Here is a 21630-nt window from a genome sequence, read left to right as displayed (position 1 = left end):
TTAAAAATCCAGTCATTATTGGCCTTTATGTGCTTTCATACATAAAACATGCATGGACAGCTAAAAAGGTGAATGGGCAATACTACTTTTAAAGTCACGATGACCTTTAAAGATGGCTTACCTGTGACCACAGTGGTGTGGTTCTTTCCACACGTGATGTGTCTGACCTTGCTGTTACAAAAGTGCTGCACCACATAGCTCAGTTTTGTAAGAGCAAGCCTAGATCTGGATCGGTAAACTAAATGACAACACTGTGGGTTGTTTTGATGCCAATGGGCCTCAAACTGAAGTGGAAAAACTAATTTGAGAAGTCCCTAAAGTCAATTTATGTCTTGATTATGTCCCAATAAAGTGTATTCTTGATACTGGATCAAATGTGTCACTGATAAAGAACAGCTACTTGTCTAAACATTTTGGCAGTAATGGTATGAAACTGAAGGATGCAAGCAGCCTGGCGCTTGAGGCTGCTAATGGAGCTGATGTTCCATACCTGGGCTATGTATTGCTACATGTGAAGGTTAGGCAGGTGGAACCGGCTGAATGTGGCTTTTTGGTGATTGTTGCTGGGTCCTCTCATAAACTTCTCCTGAACAAATAGGTGTAGTCAGGAAAGGTGTGTACTATATTATGCTGTCCTCCCAACTGCACAAAGCACTATTTACAAAAAGAATAAACAAGTAACTTAATCCAAAACAAAATTATTTACATAGCTCAAGTGGCTGAACCAGCCTACATGTTACCCTCACCATAACCATCTCACACGACTCCCAGTGGACGCACAACTCTGTGAAAACGGCTGAAAACAATATTGTGAACGCGGAGCGTTTTCAGACGAAAACGCCGTTTTCAAATTTATCCGGGCTAGTGTGGACGTAGCCTCAGACTCATGTTGAAGATCTGAAGTAGATCAATGGCACGCCAATGGAGAGAGTGGACAGTTTCCGGTACCTGGGTGTCCATATCACTCAGTACCTGTCATGGTCCTGCCACATTAACACCCTGGTTAAGAAAGCCCGACAGCTTCTCTTCTTCCTCAGAAGACTTAGAGACTTCCATCTGCCACTGAGGGTGCTTAAAAACTTTTACTCCTGCACCATCGAGAGCGTCCTGACGGGAAACATCTGCACCTGGTTTGGGAACAACACCAAGCAGGACAGACAAGATCTGCAAAGAGTGGTGCACTCGGCCGAATGCATCATTCGATCAGAGCTTCCTGACCTGCTGTCCATCTACTCCAAGCAGTGCAAGACTAAAGCCAGGAAGATTATGACGGACCTCTCCAATCCCAACAATGGACTCTGCTCACTGTTGAGGTCTGGGAAGCACTTCCGCTCCCTTAAGGCCAAAACAGAGAGAATGAGGAGGAGCTTCTTCCCCCAGGCTATTTGGGCCCTAAACCAGGTGTAGGACTGAACTCTCCCACACACATCACATCACTGTAGGACTGGACTCTTTCACACACCTCACATCTCCACACGCACTCTGGTTTTTCCTTTTGCACGCTTCTTATAATATATAATTTCTTTTTATTAATAATTTCTTACATAAACTGTTATTTGCACATCTTACTGTAAATTTCTAAGTTAAAGCTGTAATTTTTTGTAGTAATCTGTAAATATTACTGTCAATTCTATAGTTTAATGGTCGGGCATTGCACAGCAATAAGCATTTCACCTCATGTCATACTGTGTATGGTTGTGTGTGTGACAAATAAAATTTGATTTTGAAATTTGAATTGGAACTCCAGACAGCTGGGCAGCCCAGCACCTGAGGGCTCTGGGACACACACCATCAGGGCCAGCAGCTTTACTGGAATGGAGTCTGCCCAGTTCCCTTGTGATTTCATCTGCTGAGAGGGACAAAGAGAGACAGGCTGAGGGGGCAAGACAGGGGGGAGGAAAATGGAGAAGATCGGAAGAGCTGGGAGTGGAGACAGAAGACGCAGGCAGATTTAGTTTGTTTGCACATTCAACGTCCCCATCTATTCCCACACCTTTCTTTTGTCTCTGGCCAGTAATGGCCCACATTCCCTTCCACACCTCCCTGGTGTTGTTTTCTTGGAGTTTGGACTGCTTTCCCTCAGCAATCTTGGCTTTAAGCTCCTTCTGCACCAGTTTCAACTGTTCTTCGTCCCTGTTTCTAAAAGCTGTCTTTTTCTTGTTCAGTACAGCTTTAATGTCTTTGGTTACCCAAAGTATATTGTTGGGGAAGCAGGGAATATTTTTTTTGGGGAACAATAATATATAATAAAATAAAATGACTGTAATGCAGCATCTTCCTGTGGCTAAGCCTCTTCCTGCCTCTCTCTCTCTTTCCCCCTCTCTCTCACCTGTCCTCCTGGGTTTGATCTACCTAATCAGCAGGGAGCCGCAGGGTGAGGAGGTGTGAGGGAGACAGCCAGCAGTGAAGATGACCGGGCAGACCGATGTCGACATACCGGGTGAGCCTTGCTACATATTATACAGCCCTCGGCTTCATGCACACCTAATCATACCTAACACAGGCTCCATTTTGCTCACGGTTAGCATGTTTCTATTTCTGTCAGCCTGCTGATACTTAAATGGCTTGAGCTCTGACAGCAGGCTTGGCTGGGATTTAGTGGGTGTTAAGTTCGGGAAGTACTTAAACTTTCTGTCCCAGGGCTTTCTAGAGATGAATCACAGACAGCAATGTGCAAAATTCTTGAACCGCTTCTCACCTAAAACCATTTCTTTAAGCAATAGTTCTCCTTAGGACACTGGCTGCTGTTTCATTTATTTTCAGTCCAGTCTCTGTGCCTGACCGTTTTCAGGGGGATATTTTAATTTTTATTTGTTTGTTTGTTATTGTTGTTAAGCCAGTTAACACTGACTTATGAAACACACAAGCATTAAAAAGACACCTAATTTAACAGCTTGTCATAAAACACAATTTGTTCCCATTTCTTTAGCACCTTAAATCATATAAAAAATGTCAAAGAAAACATATTTGATAGGCATGAAACAGTATTGTTGCAACCACAAGATGATTCCTAAAGAGCTATTTGTCAAAAACCTAAAAAAGATCTTATCATGGTGTGCAGTGTGTTCTTAAACATTTGAGGAAACTTTACAGTTGTAAGATAAAAGAAGGTAGCAGGCTTAATAACCATCTACAGAAGATAAGCAGTATCTGAAAATCATGTCCTTAAGAAATCCAGCAAAGACCTGACACAGGAACTGAGAGATGCATCTGCCCTTCAGCTGATCCATTTACTGTTCACTGAAGTCTCATCAAAAATATTCTCAGTGGAAGGATGGCTGTCAAGAAGCCATTATTAAAGAAGTGAAACCAGGAGAAAAGGCTGAGGTCAAATTGCAAAATAACTGGTCTGGCAGCAGCTCTTATGCAGTGATGAATCCAAATTTGAAATTTCTGGTTCAAATAATTGCCAAAATACAGAGGAGGTCAGGAAAGAGGTACAACCATCTGTAAAACCCTGTGTGAACCCTGTGTCATGGTTTAGGGCTGTGAGAGTTCAGACTGTGTTTAAGAATAAAGGTGATCTGATATCAACTTTCAAGCTTGTAAGAATTACACAAACTTGTTTTTTGCCTTATAATGGTGTGTTTCCATGTATGTTTGCATGTTTCAATAGATAACTGCACCTCTTTCCCATTTTCATAGCAAAATATACATTACAAAAAAGAGAGGTCGCTGAAGACCTTTGCACAGCTCTGTATTTGTCCATCTGTTACCAGAAACAGGAGCAATTTTCACATTTGGAAGGACCAGCTTTGCTAATAATGTTCCCAGCAAGTTCTGGCTGAAGAATGACCATCCAAAGAAAACGTCATGTGGCGGAGAGCACTCTGCTGTTATCACAGGTACACTGTATGTATATTTTAGTAATGAAAGCTTACATTGTTCACTAATAACATTCTTTTTGTGCCTGCAATGGCTTTACAGAAAATGGGAGGTTGCTGATGTTTGGTGGCAACACATGGGGCCAGCTGGGGTTGAGAATTAAGCCTAGTGCCAGGAAACCAACCTCTGTGAAAGGTTAGTATTTTTCACCGTGGCTGGGTCATATTGCATCAAACTAGTTATTTTTTGTGTAAAGCATAAAAACCCCACATCACAAAATAAGCCTACATGACTTATTTTGTTAATCTAAGCCCCAAAATATAGAGTACAGTGCAATACAGTTTTATATACTGGGATCTTTATAATTAGAGCTATTTGTATCTATTCAAGCTATTTTGTTATATTTTGTAACTTATATATTACTTGTATGTAACCAGTTGTGTTGTATTGTTACTGTTCTTACTGTCTTGGAGCAATTGTGACCACATAGTTTCCTCTGGTATTGTGATTCTAATCACATAAAAGACAAAAAAAATTGAAGTTTTTTGAATTGTTAACTAATGACCAGAACAAGAATTTGTTAGTCCAGTAACAAGAAGATAATTGTGGTATTTTGAAGCCATTTTACTCACTATAATTACTGCATTTCCTTTCCAGCCTTGAAGTCTGAGAAGGTGAAGTTTGCAGCTTGTGGGAGAGACCACACAATTGTTTGCACATGTGAGACAATAAACAAATATTTAATTACACGTGAGAGATGTTTCCATGAACACTGTTGTCCTCAAAATGAGTATACTTGTATTTTTAGTTCATGGCAGTGTATACAGTGCAGGTAGCAACCAGGACGGGCAGCTGGGTTTAGGCCATTGTGACAAGTCTACATACTTTCACCTGCTCCGCCCCTTCTGCGACTGGGCACCAATCAAAATGCTTTCTGCAGGATGCAACACCTCAGCTGCATTAACAGGTCTGAACAATGATGATATAATAAGTTTCTCTTCTAGAAAAGATGATCTGGGCATATGTAAAGTGTATGTATGTATGTGTGTTGGTAGAGGATGGGAGGCTGTTCATGTGGGGGGACAACTCTGTGGGTCAGATTGCTTTTGGGGACGAGGGATTTGCTGCAGAACCCAGAGAGGTCCACGTTGGAGAAGCAGTCATATGGGTGTCCTGTGGGTATAAGCACTCAGCTTTTGTGACAGGTACAACGCAGTCCAGCCACATGCATCACTGCGGTAGGTCCAATGTTAAATGAACCAGTCTTCAATACTTGTGTCATTTATTGTGTTGGATTTGTCCCAGTTTATGGTCATCTCTACACGTTTGGCGAGAGTGCGAATGGAAGACTCGGTCTTCAGGAGCAGCAGCTGGCCAATCACAGAATTCCTCAGCAGGTGCAGGGAGTCCTGGGTCATGTCACCCGAGTGTGCTGTGGAGGAGAGCACACAGTGGTCCTCACAGGTATGCTAACAATTTTTTATTTTTAAAGAAAAGCATAAAACATCTGTGAAAGGAGCTGGTTAAACAGCGATGGAAAAGGTATTCAGGTCTTTAACTTAAGCAAAAGTATCAGTGTGCCTGATAATGATTTTCACATTATTATGGAAAAAAATAAGGAGAAAATACTATCGCTTTTACTGTATGCATTAATATGTATGCAACATTTAATGTCAGCTGATCAAAGTAGGGCTGATTTTAACTGTAAAACACATGTGGTGATCACATCGTGTTTCCTTCTTTAAAATCTGCCACAGAACTCAACTTGTTTGATTATGTTAGACACTTTAAGGGACAGAATAAGTGATCTCAGCTCAAATGTAGCACAGGCACAATGAAGAAGAACATCAAAATAAATCCCCCTGAGAATAGTGCTCTTGTACAGTAGTTGAGTAAATGTACTATACATCGCTTTGAATCAAAAGGGTTCTTTCCCTCTGTCTGCTTTGCTGTGCCAGAGAAGAACGTGTACACATTTGGCAGAGGTCAGTACGGTCAGCTGGGCCACGGAACATTTCTGTTTGAGGTTCATTTGCCAAAAGCGCTGCAGCACTTTTGTAACAGCAAGGTCAGACACATCGCGTGTGGAGAGAACCACACCGCTGTGGTCACAGGTAAGCCATCTTTGAAGGTCATTGTGACTTTAAAAGTAGTATTGCCCATTCACCTTTTTAGATGTCCATGCATGTTTTATATATGAAAGCATATAAAGGCCAATAATGACTGTTTTTAATGGAATATAATATATCTACAAGATTTAAGGAAGGAATTATTTAAAAAAGTTCAAGAAACATTCAAGAAACAAACTTCTTTAGGACATATGACTTGTGTACCACGCATAATTAAACACACACCAACAAACCTGTAATCAGGTTAAAAGTACCATTAATGAGAGGTAAATAAAACAAATTAATTGATGATGAAGACGAAGTGGAATCTTTTTTTTCCCCATCCAGCATAAACATGTCACTGAGGTGCTGTTTAATCACACAGCAGCCAGTCTGCCGCTGATGTGTTCAAATGCAAGTTCAGCAACTCACAAGCTTTCTCTAGAATTTGCTAAAGTGACTAATTTCATAAACTTTCTCAGATGTTGTCTGCCTCTAGAGGTATTCAGTTGATTATCACCACATGTGAGTCAGTTTTCGAGGGGGTTTATAAATCCAAGTTTTGTCAGTTAACTAAATGATTAATCTAATTTCAGCCAAACAATGTACTAAAACCAATATTCAGTATTCAAACTTTTCATTCACTATGTGCATTTAAAAAGGGAATTAAATAAAAATCAAGGATTTTGTTGTTTATAAAATGTGTTAAAAGCAAAACGACTTCAACCAGGATAGAAAACCTTCAGTCTGTGTTTGATGCATTTATCCTCCCCCCTGCTCCACAGACAGTGGGCTGCTGTACACGTTTGGTGATGGTCGTCATGGAAAACTCGGGTTAGGGGAGGAAAACTTCATCAACCAGTTCAGCCCGACACTCTGCACACGTTTTCTTCAGTACGCTGTTCAGTCAGTAAGTGAAGGTGATGTGAAGGGCTTTAAAAGAAATCTCATAATCAGTCAACTCCCTCCAAAAAGGCCATAAAATGTATGAGAGGCTCCACAGCTTGTAACAGGAAGCCTACTACAGCAGGATGTATCCACAGCACCATCAGTGATCGATAACAGAATATTCTTCACCAATCACAGCAGGAAGAGCAGCTGAAGCTGTGCTCACAGCCAGCACCTGGATACTTTCAGAGATCAGCCTTTAAATGAGTAATGAGCTCTGAATGGATCGTGTAGTGTCACATCATATCGCCTTTCTTTGCATCTGCAGGCTTTCCCCTATTTGGCAGCTGATTGTTCATAGGGAGCAGTATTCTTAGATACGTCAGAGGTAAACTTCTCTCAAAGTAAGGCAAACGTAATCTCGAAAACAATCTTGCTGTAGCCTTGAGGGAGTAATATCCTGTATGTCAGCAGGTAAATGAGTGAAGCGCAGACTGAGAGTGAATCAGCTAAATGTAACAAAGATGTTTTCTTGTGTCCTCTCCCCGTCAGGTGTCCTGCGGTGGTCACCACATGCTCGTCCTGGCTACACCCAGGCCAGCAGAGAGCCAAGAAGCGGTGCCAGAGAAGGATGTCTTAATCGCAGACTACTTTCTGGAGTCAAGTTTTACCAAAATCATCTTTAAAAACAAGTTCATCAGTCCAACTCCACCATCACCACTCTCAGCCCTCTCAGCCCGGGCACGCCACCGAGACAGAGTGAGACCCTTCAACTTACTGCTCATTTTTAAAACACTTAATTCAATTCGATTTTATTTATACAGCGCCAGATCACATCAACAGTTGCCTCAAGGAGCTTTATATTGTAAGGTAGACCCTACAATAATTGTTTTTTATGTTATAGTTTAATTCATGGAAATAAGTTACCCAAACCTATTTGGCCCTGAATGAAAAAATGATCGCCCCCTAAACCTAAGAACTGGTTGTGCCACACTTGGGCAGCAAGAACTGCATTCACGTCTTTGTGATAACTGGCAATAAGTCTTTTACATCTCTGCAGAGTGATTTTAGCCCACTCTACTCTGCAGGATTTTTTTTTTTTATTCAGCCACATTGGAGGGTTTTTTTCTAGCATTTTGGATCTCCATTGGATTTCAGTCTTGATGGTTCTCAAGATGTTTTTTTGGCAAAAGTGAGACGAACCTTTGTGTTGTTTTAGATCAGCAGTGGTTTTCTCCTTGGTGCTCTCCAATGGATGGATCAGACTTCCAAAAAAATGTGGTTGACCACAGTTAATTCATGATTTAACAAGGGTGCAGATTACTTTTTCACACAGGGCCAGGCATGTTTAGATATCTTTTTTCCTTAATGAAGTTAAAAAGTGCATTTTGTAATTAGTCAGGTTAGCTTTGTCTAATATTAAATTTTATTTGAGGACCTGAGTGTGATAAACATGCAAGCATGTTGAAAAAAGAAATCAGTAAAGGTGTTGGGGTAGAATTGCTTTTTTTCTTTTCTTTTTTATTTGACCTGTGCAGTCATGAAACAGGTATTTAAGTGTATTTTATGCGATAATAAAACGTTAAACATTTGAAACCCATGCTTGCAGAACCCCTTGGAAAACTTGTATGACCTGTATTATATCAATAGGGGGCAGTGTTGCACCACACTGCAAATCTGCCACTGGTTGCTGACGCTCCATAGATACATTTCCAAACTTAAACTCGAGAATCTCATTTCCTATTTTTCAGGTTCGTTCTGTGGAGTTGTTTGGGGATAAGTTTCAGAGCCTCCCACGGCTTAACTCTGACTTTCTCAACACATCTCGGCAGACATCCAGAAATTCCCTAACTCTGAAAACCCTTTCAAATGATGCTACTACCCCTTCATCATCCCCTAAACCAAAATCAGAGGTGACAGGAAGCCCACTTCTCTCCCCCAGATCTCGATCCATATCCCCTCAGAGTCCACTGTTATCCTCTAAGGCATCAACCCCACATTCACAATCATCATTCACGCTTCAAAGTAAAGCATCCACGCCTGCTTCTTCTAAGTCTAAATGCAAAAAGGTGCCCTCTCCTTTGCTTTCACCAAAGTCTATAACAAAATTAAACCCCAGCAGTCCTGTAGCTACTAAAATGACTGCAAAGCCTAGACTAAACCGAGCAGCAGCCACTAAGAAGCCTCTAAGTAACAAATTCTCATCTCCTGTGCCACCTAAAGAGCCCTACACCCCGATTGGACCCCCCAGTAATGTTTTCATTAAAAATCTAAAGGAGGAAGAACATCCTGCCCCAACACAAACAGGTACTTGAATTCTATGGTTTCAACAAATGGCAATAAATGTTATAGCCAGCTTTTAGCTGATGCTTGAGCGGGTTTAAGCTGTTTAACCTAATTTTTTCTGTTATTGCAGAAAATGTTAAGAGACAAATAATCACTGAAGAAGTGGAGGAGAAAGAAGACTTTTCACCATATATGGTGAGAGAAGACATTTTTGATGGCTCATTATGCGATGGTTTCTCTTAGATAGAGCAGATAAATACAGTATAGTCCACAGAGTCTCAAATGTAGAGTGAGACGACTGTTATTTTCCTCTTCTGGCTTCTTCTCTCTGGTTTGGATTAAATGCACTACAGGGCAGGAAGCAGCAACGTAGAACACTCTGACTTTTTCCAGGAAATGTGCATACATCAGCATACGTGCTGTATACTGTATGTGTGTGTGTTCTTGCAAGCACGTGTGTGTGTGTGTAAAGAAATTTTCCACTTGGTAAAACAATGAAGCAAAATATAAAATTGAATATCTCTAATGAATCTTCATCAGCCAGTTTCAGATATTTGGACAGCTTCTGCTGATACACAAATTTGTTTGGGCTCCAGCCCCTAGATGCACAAACACACACACGGATACACACACACACATGCAGTGCTTTGGAAAAGTTCTCAGGAATCTTGCCACATCTCATCAGTGTTTCCACAACCAGTGATGAAGCAAGTTGAGAAAGAGTCTCCTACTTTGCTGTGTGCTAAGGGTTACTGCAACATGTGGTGCCCCCACCCCCCAGCAGTCCTGTCCTCACTGCAGGGGTAAATTTGTGTATTTGTGTTTGCACAGTACTGTATGTGTGTCCTCACGTGTGTGGGTTTTAAGTGTGAGAGAAATTTCAATTTTATTTATATCATGCTAAATCACAACAACAGTTGCCTCAAGGTGTTTTATATTGTAAGGTAAAGACCCTACAATAACACAGAGAAAACATATCACATGACCCGCTATGAGCAAGCTTTTTGGTGACAGTGGGAAGGAGAAACTCCCTTTTAACAGGAAGAAACCTCCAGCAGAGCCAGGCTCAGGGAGGGACTGGCATCTGCAGCTACCGATTGGAGGTGAGGGGAGAAAGATGGTACAAAGACGCGCAGTGGCAGAGTTCCAGAGATGACTAATAACTAATGATTGCAGAGAAGTGTATAAACGCATAGTGGGTGAGAAAGGTGGCTGAAAAAGAGAAACTCAATGCATCATGGGAATTCCCCAGCAGCCTAAACCTATTGCAGCATAACCAAGGGAGGATTCACGGTGACCTGATCCAGCCCTAAATATATGCTTTATCAAAGACGAAAGTTTTAAGCCTAATCTTAAAAGTAGAGATAGTGTCTGTCTCCCGAATTCAACCTGGAAGCTGGTTCCACAGAAGAGGGGCCTGAAAGCTGATGGCTCCGCTTCCCATTCTACTTTTAAATACTTTAGGAACCATAAGTAAACCAGCAGTCTGACAGTGCAGTACTGTGCTGGGGTGATGCAGTGCTATAAGGTCATTAAGATAAGATGGGGCCTTATTATTCAACACCTTGTATGCATGGAGAAGGATTTTAAATTCGATCCAGCATTTAACAGGCAGCCAGATGAAGAGAAGCCAGAATAGGAGAGATATGCTGTTGCTTTCTAGTCCCTGTCAGTACTCTTGCTGCACCATTTTAGATTAACTGAAGGCCTTTTAGGAAGTTTTTACAACATCCTGATTATAACGAATTACAGTAGTCCCGCCTAGAACTAGTTTTTCAGCGTCAGTCTGAGACAGTATGTTTTCTAAAATAATCAGTAATCAAGAGAATAAAATATTATATTATACATAGATATTTAATGAAAACAATCAATTTTGGAGAGAAGGTTTATGAGGTGCTGAACTTGTTTTTAAACACCCCACAATGGCAGACTGGCTGCTGTGTGATTAAATAGGACCTTAGTGACACCCTGGAAAAAAATTTCTACTTCAATATGTAGAAAAGTTTCAGCTAAGACATCACAGAGAGCTGATTTATGCTGGCATCAGGTAATCCACTGGGACTGTATCCGAGCTTGACTTTGTGGTGTTATGCTTGATTCTGGGTATTACAAATGAAATCTATATATGTGTAATTTAGCATGAATTGACATTGAAATCGTTGAGATTTAACAGAACTTTTACAGTCATTGGTGGTCAAAAGGCGGGTTCACTGTGACATCATAATTTTCAGCAGAAACACTTTTTTTCATTCACTTTTTGTCAGTGCCATAACTCAGGAAGAGAAGGGGAATATATTTCACCAAACTGCTGACACTAATTATTCGTGCACACCTACTAAAGTCTTCAGTGCAACTAATTATACGAGTCTGCCCTGACATTCTATTTACACTTTGAAAACCACTGAAATATACCTCTAGTAGTCTATAATAGTAGGGTGCAAGTACAGTAGGTAGGTAAGATGATATTTAAAGCATTAAAAACACATAAAACATTGTACAAATTACATATGCAGTCATACTGATGGCCGCTCCGCTTGTGCAGCTTTCCTTCTTTAATGTACTTTTCTTTTTCGTATTATATCTTACTGAATCCTTATGTGATTTGTTACAGGGAAAGAAAAAGGGCAGAGCTTTTAGACATGCAGTAAAGGAAGCAGAACCATTTGCACAACAGATCCAGACCAACGAGAAGACCGACCGAAACTCCCCTAAGGTTTTGCCAACAGAGCTTATGAAGGGCCCCAGCACCTTGAAGACAGAAGTGTCTCCTCTGAAGAGCACAAAGAAAAATCACAAAGTGACTTCAAACAGCAAAGAGAACATCACCAAGGAGTCCAGCAACATCAAACCTTCAGAAAACAGGCAAGCTCAAAAGCAGCTCCCGCATTTTAAATCACCACAGCAAGATAAGAGGAAACCGTCAGAGCATAGCACAAAAACACAACAGACGCTGACAGATGCACAGGAGAGAGTGACTGAAGTGAAGCAGAAGACGAGGAAAACTGAGGATTTGAGAGAAAGTAATAAACCGAATGAAGAGGATAACAGCTCTCTGAAGAAAGGCTTGACAAGGACCCCAAAAAAGGAGACAAAGAAATCATCATCTTTAGATCCGAAATCTCCTTCTGTCAAGGTCAGTAAAGTGAATCAAGCAGCCAGTCTAGCATCCACAGAAAATGCCGTAAAGGAAAATGAAGCAACTCAGAGGGGAAGTGATGACGTCAAACCTGTTGAAGTGGCGAGTCGGGGGACACGGCGAGTCAAATCGACTCTAACAAAAGATCAGCACAAGGTTAAATCTGTACCAGGAGTGGATGCTAAATCGCCAGCAGCACAGGAAGAAAACACAACACCTTTTAAGGCTGAAACTAAGAAATCTGTCTCCAGAAAAACACCATTGCAAGTTAAGGGAAAATTGCAAGAGCTTAAACCAACACCAGTCAAGGATCAAAGTAAATGTGCAGAAAATCCCCTCATTGAAGGTGAAAGCAAAGAAAAGTGTGAGGAAAATGAGCTATATTGTGCCAAAGACGCCACTCTGAAGATGAAAGGTGGAACTGTGGATGAGCAGAAATTGTCAAAAATAAAGGACAAAAAGACGGCAAAGGAATCCGGTGCTGAACAGAGGGCAAAAACAAAACGAAGAGGAGGAGGCAAGGAAGAGGAAATCAGAGTTAAAGGTGAGGGGGATGTTGACTCTGAGAATAAGATGAAGGCTAAACCAAAGAGTGAAGCTTCCAGCCTGCCGTCATCTCAGCAGGATACACCTACAGAAGTGAGAGGTAACCCAATTTCCCCTCAAAGCCCAGAGGTGGATTCTCCTAGAGCTGCAAAACCCCTGCAAGGCGCTAAGCCTGTTGTTATGGATTCCCGTGTTTCTGAAACAGATGAAGAGGACACTCGGGGCAAGAATGGGGGAAAAACAAATTGGGGAGAAATTCTCAGTAATTCAGCGTCGCTTCTTCCAGTTGCTGGGATTGCAGGTGCAGCTATTGAGGTCCTTCGTGAGGCAGTGACAAGTGTGCAGTCTGACAGTGACAAAGCCACCTCAACACCCTCTAAAACGCTCAGTAAAGTCAGACAATTCACTAAGCAGAGTGCAGTTACGGAGCCATCCTTGTGCTCCACATTGTCACATTTTTCTTCCTCGAATGAAACGGAGGATGGCCTGAAGACAGATGCTCAAGCTGGTGTTCCATCAGAATCTGTAAATGAATCCCAAGAAGTAGAAAATGATGACAGCAGTCGTGATCCATCAGAGGGGGAGGCAGTGAAAGGGGGCCTGTCTGAGCAGATCAGGGGTGAACACATGGAAGATTCACAAAAAGAAGTAGAGGAGAAATCCGACAAGGCATCTGGAGAGGATGAGGATTCTGAGGATGGGGGAAAGAATGAAGATGAAGATGTCGAGAGTGGAAGTGACAGTGAAGATAAAAGGGAAGAATGTGAGAGTAGTAGTGACAAAGAAACAGGAGAGGAGAGCAATACGGGAGAGGGAGAGGAAGATAATGTATCTGAGGAAGAAGAGGGTGACGAGAAAACAAGCAGGAGTGATGAAGATGAAGGAAGTGATAAAACTAATGCTGCTGAAACTGAAGGAGAGGAAGAAAGCAGTAAGAAGACAAGTGACGGATTGAGTGACTCTGATGTGAGTGAAGGAGCTGAGGAGGAAGAGGAGGAAGGTGAAAATGAAGAGTCCAGTGATGAAGAGAGTAAAGAGGATAAAGAGGAAGAGAGCAAGATGAGTGAGGATGAAGAAAAGAAAAGCGGTGAGGAATCAGAGAGCGATGAGATCACGAACCGAGAGTCAGAGGGGGAGGAGGACGGAGAGGAAGGAGACACTGCAGAATCTGCCAAAACTGAAGAAGAAGAAAATGATGAAGATGAAGAGGGCGAAACTGAGGAACAAAATGATGCCTCCACAGAAAATGAGGATGAGGAGAAGGACTCGGTGGAAGATGAAGAGGCAGATAAGAGTGAAGGAGAGCAAGAAAGTGATAAGGGAGAGGAGGAAGAAGATAGCGAGGCTGATGAAGAGGAACTCCAAGATGAAAAAAGTGATGAAGAAGAAGAGGAAGAAGGAGGTGAGGAAAGGGAAGAAAGTGAGTCCGTAGGTGATGGGGAAGCTGAGACAGAAGATGGAGAGGATGAGGACAAAGAAGAGAGTGAGGAGGAGGAAGAGTCTGCAGAAGAGGAAGAGAAGGAGGAGGATGCAGGGGATGAAGACACAGAAGCTGAGGAAGAAGAGGAAGAGAAGGAGGAGGATACAGGGGACGAAGACATAGAAGCTGAGGAAGAAGAGGAAAAGAAGGAGGAGGATACAGGGGATGAAGAAACAGAAGCTGAGGAAGAGAAGGAGGATACAGGGGACGAAGACATAGAAGCTGAGGAAGAAGAGGAAAAGAAGGAGGAGGATACAAGGGACGAAGACACAGAAGCTGAGGAGGAGAAGGAGGATACAGGGGATGAAGAAGAAGAAGCTGAGGAAGAGAATGAAAGTGAGGAAGAGGAAAAACCAAAAGGAAAAAATAAAAGCATGGAGCCTGCTAAAAAAAATCTGTTAGAGAGTGATGAAGGGGAGGAGGAGGAGGAGGAGGAGGGGGAAGAGGAGGGGGAGGGGGAAGGTGAGGAGGAAGGGGAAGAAGAGGAAGAACAGCAAAAACAGACAAGGCTAAGAGGAAAAAGGAAAGACATGAAAGGTAATGATGAGGAAACTGATGATGAAGATGAGGATAGTGAGGAAGAGGGTGATGAAGAAGAAAGGGATGAAGAGAATAAGGAAAAGGGAAATGAGAACCAGGAGGAGAAGGAGGCAGAAGAAGAGGGAATTGAGGAAGAGGAAGAAGGAGATGAAAATGAAGAAGAGGAGGAGGAGAATGAGGAAGAAGAAGAGGAGGACCAAGCAAAATCAGCAAAGAAAAAAAAAGAGAAGCGACAGAAACCGCCACCAGACAGAAGCAGCAAACAGAAAGAAGCACCCAAACCAGCACCGAGGACCAGGCAGAGAGCTGCAGGGGGGGCGAAAGCTGAGGACTCTCGGCAGTTCTGGAACGACGTCCTGCCTCAATACCTAGACCTGCAGTGACCACGCCCACGGTGAAGCCACACCCACAGAAATCTCAGCTAAACACGAGCTTCGTCTGACGTTATTCTTTATGCTCTGAAAACACATAACAAGTGTGTCTAAGCACTTTTCAAAAACCCTTACACTGTCCAAGGCAGTCAAGCCATTTATACTGCAATCTAAGTTTTGTCAAGAACTATTTTCATGTGCGTATTGATACCCATGTGGTGCTCTGTGTAGAACAACACTAAAGTGGTGTATTTGGCACTACCTTTGTCAGGATCCTGGGTCTCCTGACCCAGCGTTTTTAGTTCTTTGTGATTTTTGTATTTTGTACTCGTGTGATTTATTCTATGGTTTCTAGTTTTGATCCCCTGCCCTTCATGTTTCTCTGTGCCCGCTCTGTTCCGTGTAAGTCTCTGTGTTTCTTAGTTGCTGTCTCCACCGTGTCAAGTTCGCGTCTCCGTGTTATACTTCCTGTTTTACTTTGAAGGTCTGTGTCTTATGTGAATGTGTCCTGCTTTGCTTCCTTGTCTCGTCAGTTCTGATTTCTCCCAGCTGTGCCCTCCTTCTGTGTCTCATTCCCCTCGTTACTTCCCAGTGTATTTAAACCCTGTGTTGATCTGAGTCAGTGTCGTGTCGTCCCTCAAGCTGTGTGTTTCCTCGTGTTCCTCTCTGTAAATTGTAGTTAATATTTTCCCCAGTTCAGTTTTGTATGACTTCCCCTGCCAGCAAATAAAGCTGAGTTCTTTGTGTTTAAACCTCGTGCCTGAGCGCCTGCATTTTGGGTCCAGCTCCTGCCTTCCACACAGCGCTTCTTGACAACCTTAGCTTAAACCTTAGCTTGAGGGCACTGAAGCCAAAATGTGAACACATAGACTTGACATGACTTAACTGTTTTGTGAATTTGCTTATTTTGCACATGAGTGACATTAATATTTATAAAGAAAACACACTAAGAATGACATACAATAATAATAATAATAATGATATGGAGGTACGACACACTAGGTTCCAAAGAAGCTCAAAAGCTGCAGTTGTTGAAACAAATGAACGTTTAAGATAACACGATAATGTTCATTGGACACATATATTTCCAGGTTTCAGTGTATCTAATTATGCTGCTATACTCACGAGTCACTTGGATGGATGTATAGCTAACAAACTGTGAGATGCCATCATGTCAATGTGGATCAAAATCTCTGAGGAATGCCATGAAGACAGTCATTAGCAAATGTACCTAAAGTATCTGGTGATGGTATGTTGTTTTCAGATATTGTCTTAACCCTAAACAGAGTGTTTATGTATTTATTATAGAGCCTTGAATTGAATACTGTATAATTTTCTAATGTATATCTAGGCTCCAGTCTTCCACCTGTTCTGATGAATGTATATAAAATACTGAAAACAGCTTTTTTATGAGTCAGTTATTTCAGAATATTTCATATTTGTCAAAACATATTACGTTTGCAGCCAAAAAGTGTACAACGAAGTACTGAAACATGTCATAGGAGAAAACTTGTGTTGATCACAGTGTAGTTAATAGAAAAAGATAATAGATAATGATAATAGATAATAGAGAAAGCATTTTAATGTGTGAGTGTTGTTTTTAAGACAAAAACATCATTCAGTTGGGCTTAAGTTAAATATGCACACATATTTCTGTTTTAAGGCTCTTCAGACATGCTCCACTACATCTGATGCTGAACAGAGTTTTTACAGTGGGGTTTTCAGAGCACCTTCATTAAAAACTGCTGCCTGCTGCAGATTAAAATGAGTAATTTGTGGCCACTCAGCTTAGTATAATAAGACAAATGTTATTGTTAAGATAGGACAGCATTTGAGTGACAATAATTAATTTTTTAATGCACATGTTTTTCTTCTTTGTGGAAAACATTCTGCAAAAATTACCCACAAGTCTGCTTACAGTGCTTACAAGGAGTTTCAGATGTTAGAAAAGGTATGCTTGGAGGAGTAAAGGTGAGGCTTTCAAACCTAAGAACAGCTGTCAAGCATGGTGGCAGGTGATAGTAGCATACTCTGGGCTGTTAAAACTGCTTTTTACTTTTTCCTCGGGAGTGCAGGTCTGCCTCAGGGCAGAGTCAAAGACCTCAATTCTTCTCCTCACACTTGGACAGCAGCCCCACATCAAGTGGGCGTGTGGATGGTGGATCTTTCCATGCCCCGATCAGTAATAATCTGTTCTCTCTCTGTTCCCTCCTGCTGTCAGCTGAACCCCATTAATTGGTCTCCAGTCTCCTGCCTTTTGTCAGTGGAGCAAGTCCAAATGTTTTCTCAAAACCCGTAATCAAGCCCTAAAAACCGAACCCCTAAAGCACCCTGGGGGATAATTAACTACACATTACTGGGTTGTATGTATACTTTTAACCAATCAATTTAAACTTGCAGCTCAAAGAAATCATCAAAAGCCCAAATTTTATCAGGATGCATATAAATTATGTAGAAGTCTTTCTTATTTATTTGTAATAATTCACTGATTCAAATTTTACATTCAGCATATGGCTCAAGTTCAGTTATTCTTTGCTACCTTGATGTTGACTAAATTCCTGCAACACTACTTTGTGTTTACACTAGGCACAATTCTTGTCTTGAGCTGGATCAGAAAGCAGCTCTTGCCTGTAAACAACAGTTAAACTCATCGGACTAAATCCAGAGACAGTCCTAAGACAAAATTACTGGTGGTAACCAGCACAACAAAGTGTTAAACGAATCAACCAAAGCCAAGACAGTCACCTGAACCCACATATAATTACTGCTCTGGAGATCCTCTCACAGTCGTTTCACTGCACGCCCCTCTTTCCTGTTCCCTGTCGAGACAAGGAGAGTTTTGACACCTTCATGTGTGGACTCGCTCTGCTGCACTACACACTACACAGGGTTTCTATCCAAACCTCATGCTTGTCTTAGACAGAAAATTAAACACCAATTAGTCCTGCAGGAGCTCTGTACTCTCTCAGCTTTTCTGCAGTGTGTGCATGTACACGTGTTATGAAACAGAGTAATCATCAGCTCTAGAAGACTGTCAAGTAAACGTCAAGTCAGATCTTGCAAAAAACATACTACAGAAACAGCTTCTGTTTCAGCTATAGGAGACAAAACACTAAAGACAGATCATGATGGTTACTATATAACATCTCATCAGAGTATTGTTGCTAGGAAACAACTTGGATTCAGCTCGACTTCTTATAAAATGTTCATCATTAGGAAACTGAAACAGGGAGCAAACTTGTGCCCAAGTTTCCATGTTGCACTGTTTCTGCAGCTCTCCAGTGGTGATGAAAGAGCAGAGCGGCTCAGCATAAAGGTTAATATAATTTAAACCCTATCAGGTAAACAGAGCTGGTTCACAGCAGACATTTTGACTTGTGAAACACAAACACAATGAACGGCTAACATTACTAAGTGCTGAGCTGTGTTGCTGTAAGCAGCCATTGTTTATGTGATATTATTTTCAGCTGTTATGACAGAATGGATGTGACTCATTAAGGGGACGAGAAAGAAACAAGAGCTCTCTGCGGGGGAATATTTCAGCTTCCAAAAGGGAACACAGCAGAGAAAACGGCCACAACAATACACATCACTACTCGTTTACAATCATAAATGATTTCATTAACACTCAACTTTACAAATATACAGAAGTTCAGACAAAATTTGTAACGGTTTACTAACTACAACCTTTTAATGTTTATTTTACTTTACCTTTACTTTTACTGAATTATTTTATATTCTGGTGAAACATGCAATGCTTTGAACATAAACTTAAAGCAAACAAACAAAAATCAAAAGTCCTGCCTTCGCTAAACTAAGAGTACCAAATATTATACTATTCTACATGCAAACAAGATCATAAATAAAAGTGTCGGCAGTGCAGTATGTGCATGCGTAATTTTATATCTGTCACATTTAGGTTCGTTAAGTGTTTGGATGATGCACATTGTTCTTAAAAGTTGAATAAAGTCTAGAATCCACTGAGATGTTCTGCTTGACCTTCCTTGCTTTTCTGCTTTGCCTTGAGAAACTCCTGGGTTGCCTTTGCAGCCATGCGATAACACTGCCTCCACTGTGTTTGACAGATGCTTTGGATGATGAGCAGTCTCTCTCCTCCTCCATACTTGTCTCTGCTCATCATTCTGATACAAGTTCATCAGAACTGTGCAGGCGCCTTTAAATGCTTGCTGCCAAAGTCTAACCTAGCCCCATATTCATTAGGGTAACCAGCTGTCTGCACCTTGTTGTAAAATCTTCTGTATTTACATTCATGAACTCTTGATTGTAGACTTTTAAAATGATGTGTTTGCAGAGTCATAAGTACAAAAGCTTTGTGGCTCCAGTTATATCTAATTTTATAAAATACTATTCAGTGGTTCACTCTGTAAGTTAACCATAAATATTTTCTACTTGCAGTTTTAGATCAGTGATAGAAAAGGCATTCGGAGGCTTATTAGCACCTAATAATTCAATTCAGTTTTACTTATATTGGACTAAATTACAACAACATTTCCCTGAAGGTGCTTTATATAGTAAGATAAATCCTACAATATTAGAAAGAACCCCTAACAATCACACGACTCAAGCACATAGCAACAGTGGGAAGGAAAAATTCCTTTTTAACAGGAAGAAACCTCATAAGGAACCAAGCTCAGGGAGGGGCAGCCATCTGCTGCGATTGGTTGGTAGTAAGAGGAGGGGAAAGAAAAGAGAGCAGAAGGAGATAGGACAAAAAATAAAGTGCCATATCTCTGATTTTTTTTTTTTTTTTTAAATTCTTGGACTCTAAGGTTGCTCTGTGATTCACAGCTCAAAATTATAATTTTATGTCTAATACTACTACCATCCACTGTCTTAAAGAAGCTATTTTAGCTTATTTCCCTCTCTCTTTAAGGCAAGTTGCTTCTGATTGGTTACCCCTTGCAAACAGCAGGTAGGTGGAGATTGTGTGCTCACAGTCAGGCGTGTATGCTTGAGATGACCATATTAGGGATATGCGCTCTCACTGACGTCACACAGAATTAAAAGTGAAAAAAAAAAAAACGCGTTTGGCCAGTCTGAAGCCTGAACTCGTGGCTCACAGAGATTACTGACCTCATTATTTTGAAGTTTGGACATGTTTGTAAAATAAAATTAAATATACCCAAGTGTGCATAAAAGCCCCCTTCCATTTCTCACATTAAATGTGATAGATTAAAGAACTCACACTCTAATAAAAGCTTGTTTGATGATGTGTGTGAAAAACACTGCTGCGAGGCTACTTTTATCTTCATTTTAAATCAACTTGCTAAAAAAAGGCAAGAATGGCTCTGAGTTTTCTGAAGATTTATGATTTTTTCTGGAAAAACTTTAAAAAGATTCACTGGAATTACAAACTGGTTGTACAACTGGCTGATACTTGTCACTTTTGAAAAGTGTCCATCTGATTTTAAACTAGGCTGAAATCTAAAATCTGTTAAAGATGTTGAAACTCTGTACAAAGTGCTATTGCAAAACACTGAAACTCTCTCCCACTGAGCCGAGTTCTGTGGTCTCTTTTAAAAAGGAGCTGAAAATGTTGCTTGCAGGTAACTTTTTTGGACTTCATGTTTTTAGTATTTTGTTATGAAGCACTTTGTGATATTTGTCTTGAAATGTGCTGCATAGCACATAGCACAAAACTGTACTCATTTACTTACTTTTCTGAGATGCAGCGAAGCTGTAAAAGTGTGAAATGTGCAGGGGTGACATTAAATCTTATTTCACCAATAAAGTGGTGGGGTGGGATACTGCAAATTTATGCTTTCTTTTTTTTGTAGAGACCTGGGTTGCAGATGAGCTATAAAACTATTTAAAAAATAAATAAATAAAATAATATATATTAATTACTGAACTTAGAGGATCAAAATCAAGTATCGTGCTAGTGTTGATCCAATACCATCGGTATTTGGACCAATCCTCATACCTTACAATGGGCACCAAAACGTGGAGAGGCAAACATGATGACAGAACATTTGCAGGTAAACTAAAATATTGTGACTTATACATTGTGTCGGGCTTCCTACAGTCTCAAAATAAAACCTATCCACCACTTTATAACTTTATTTTGCTCCTCAAGCCATCACCTAAATATGAGCAACACACTTGCTACCAAGCTGGTACAATGAAATGTGCATGTGTTGTATCCATGTTGGTGTAGGGAAAATGCTCCAATCAAATGTCCTTAAGGGGCCAAATAAACTTAGCTATCTATACAACTGATAGTTTTTCGTGTATTTTAAAGATAGATAAAATAAATATATGCACAGTAGTCACTTGAGTAAAATACACAAAGTATATCAGTAAATAAACAAGTTAAAGGAATAAAAATAAAATGGGCTGATTTGATGCACTTGGGTCACAGTTTAGCCTTGAGCCTGGCACTGTCCTCCCTGTCTGGCTCCCTCATGCCGGTGGTAGGGCCAGGCTGTG

The 21630-nt window shown here is 40.9% G+C and overlaps 1 protein-coding gene across 1 annotated transcript; it reads left to right on the top strand.

Annotated features, from left to right (window-relative positions):
• Window positions 1-2409: 2409 nt before the first annotated feature.
• On the top strand, window positions 2410-16495 carry rpgra (retinitis pigmentosa GTPase regulator a). The gene is made up of 13 exons (XM_084954571.1): window positions 2410-2440; window positions 3720-3845; window positions 3928-4020; window positions 4483-4545; window positions 4634-4792; window positions 4881-5030; window positions 5131-5289; window positions 5784-5939; window positions 6719-6843; window positions 7374-7580; window positions 8573-9128; window positions 9238-9302; window positions 11719-16495. Exons 1-13 carry the CDS (start codon window positions 2410-2412, stop codon window positions 15190-15192), a joined length of 5364 nt encoding a protein of 1787 aa, XP_084810697.1. The 3' UTR covers window positions 15193-16495.
• Window positions 16496-21630: the final 5135 nt, after the last annotated feature.

The sequence above is a fragment of the Perissodus microlepis genome, chromosome 16 (genome assembly GCF_051167445.1).
Source record: "Perissodus microlepis isolate ML-2025 ecotype Zambia chromosome 16, ASM5116744v1, whole genome shotgun sequence".
Classification (NCBI taxonomy): domain Eukaryota; kingdom Metazoa; phylum Chordata; class Actinopteri; order Cichliformes; family Cichlidae; genus Perissodus; species Perissodus microlepis.
This window is presented reverse-complemented; position numbering and strand designations above follow the sequence as displayed.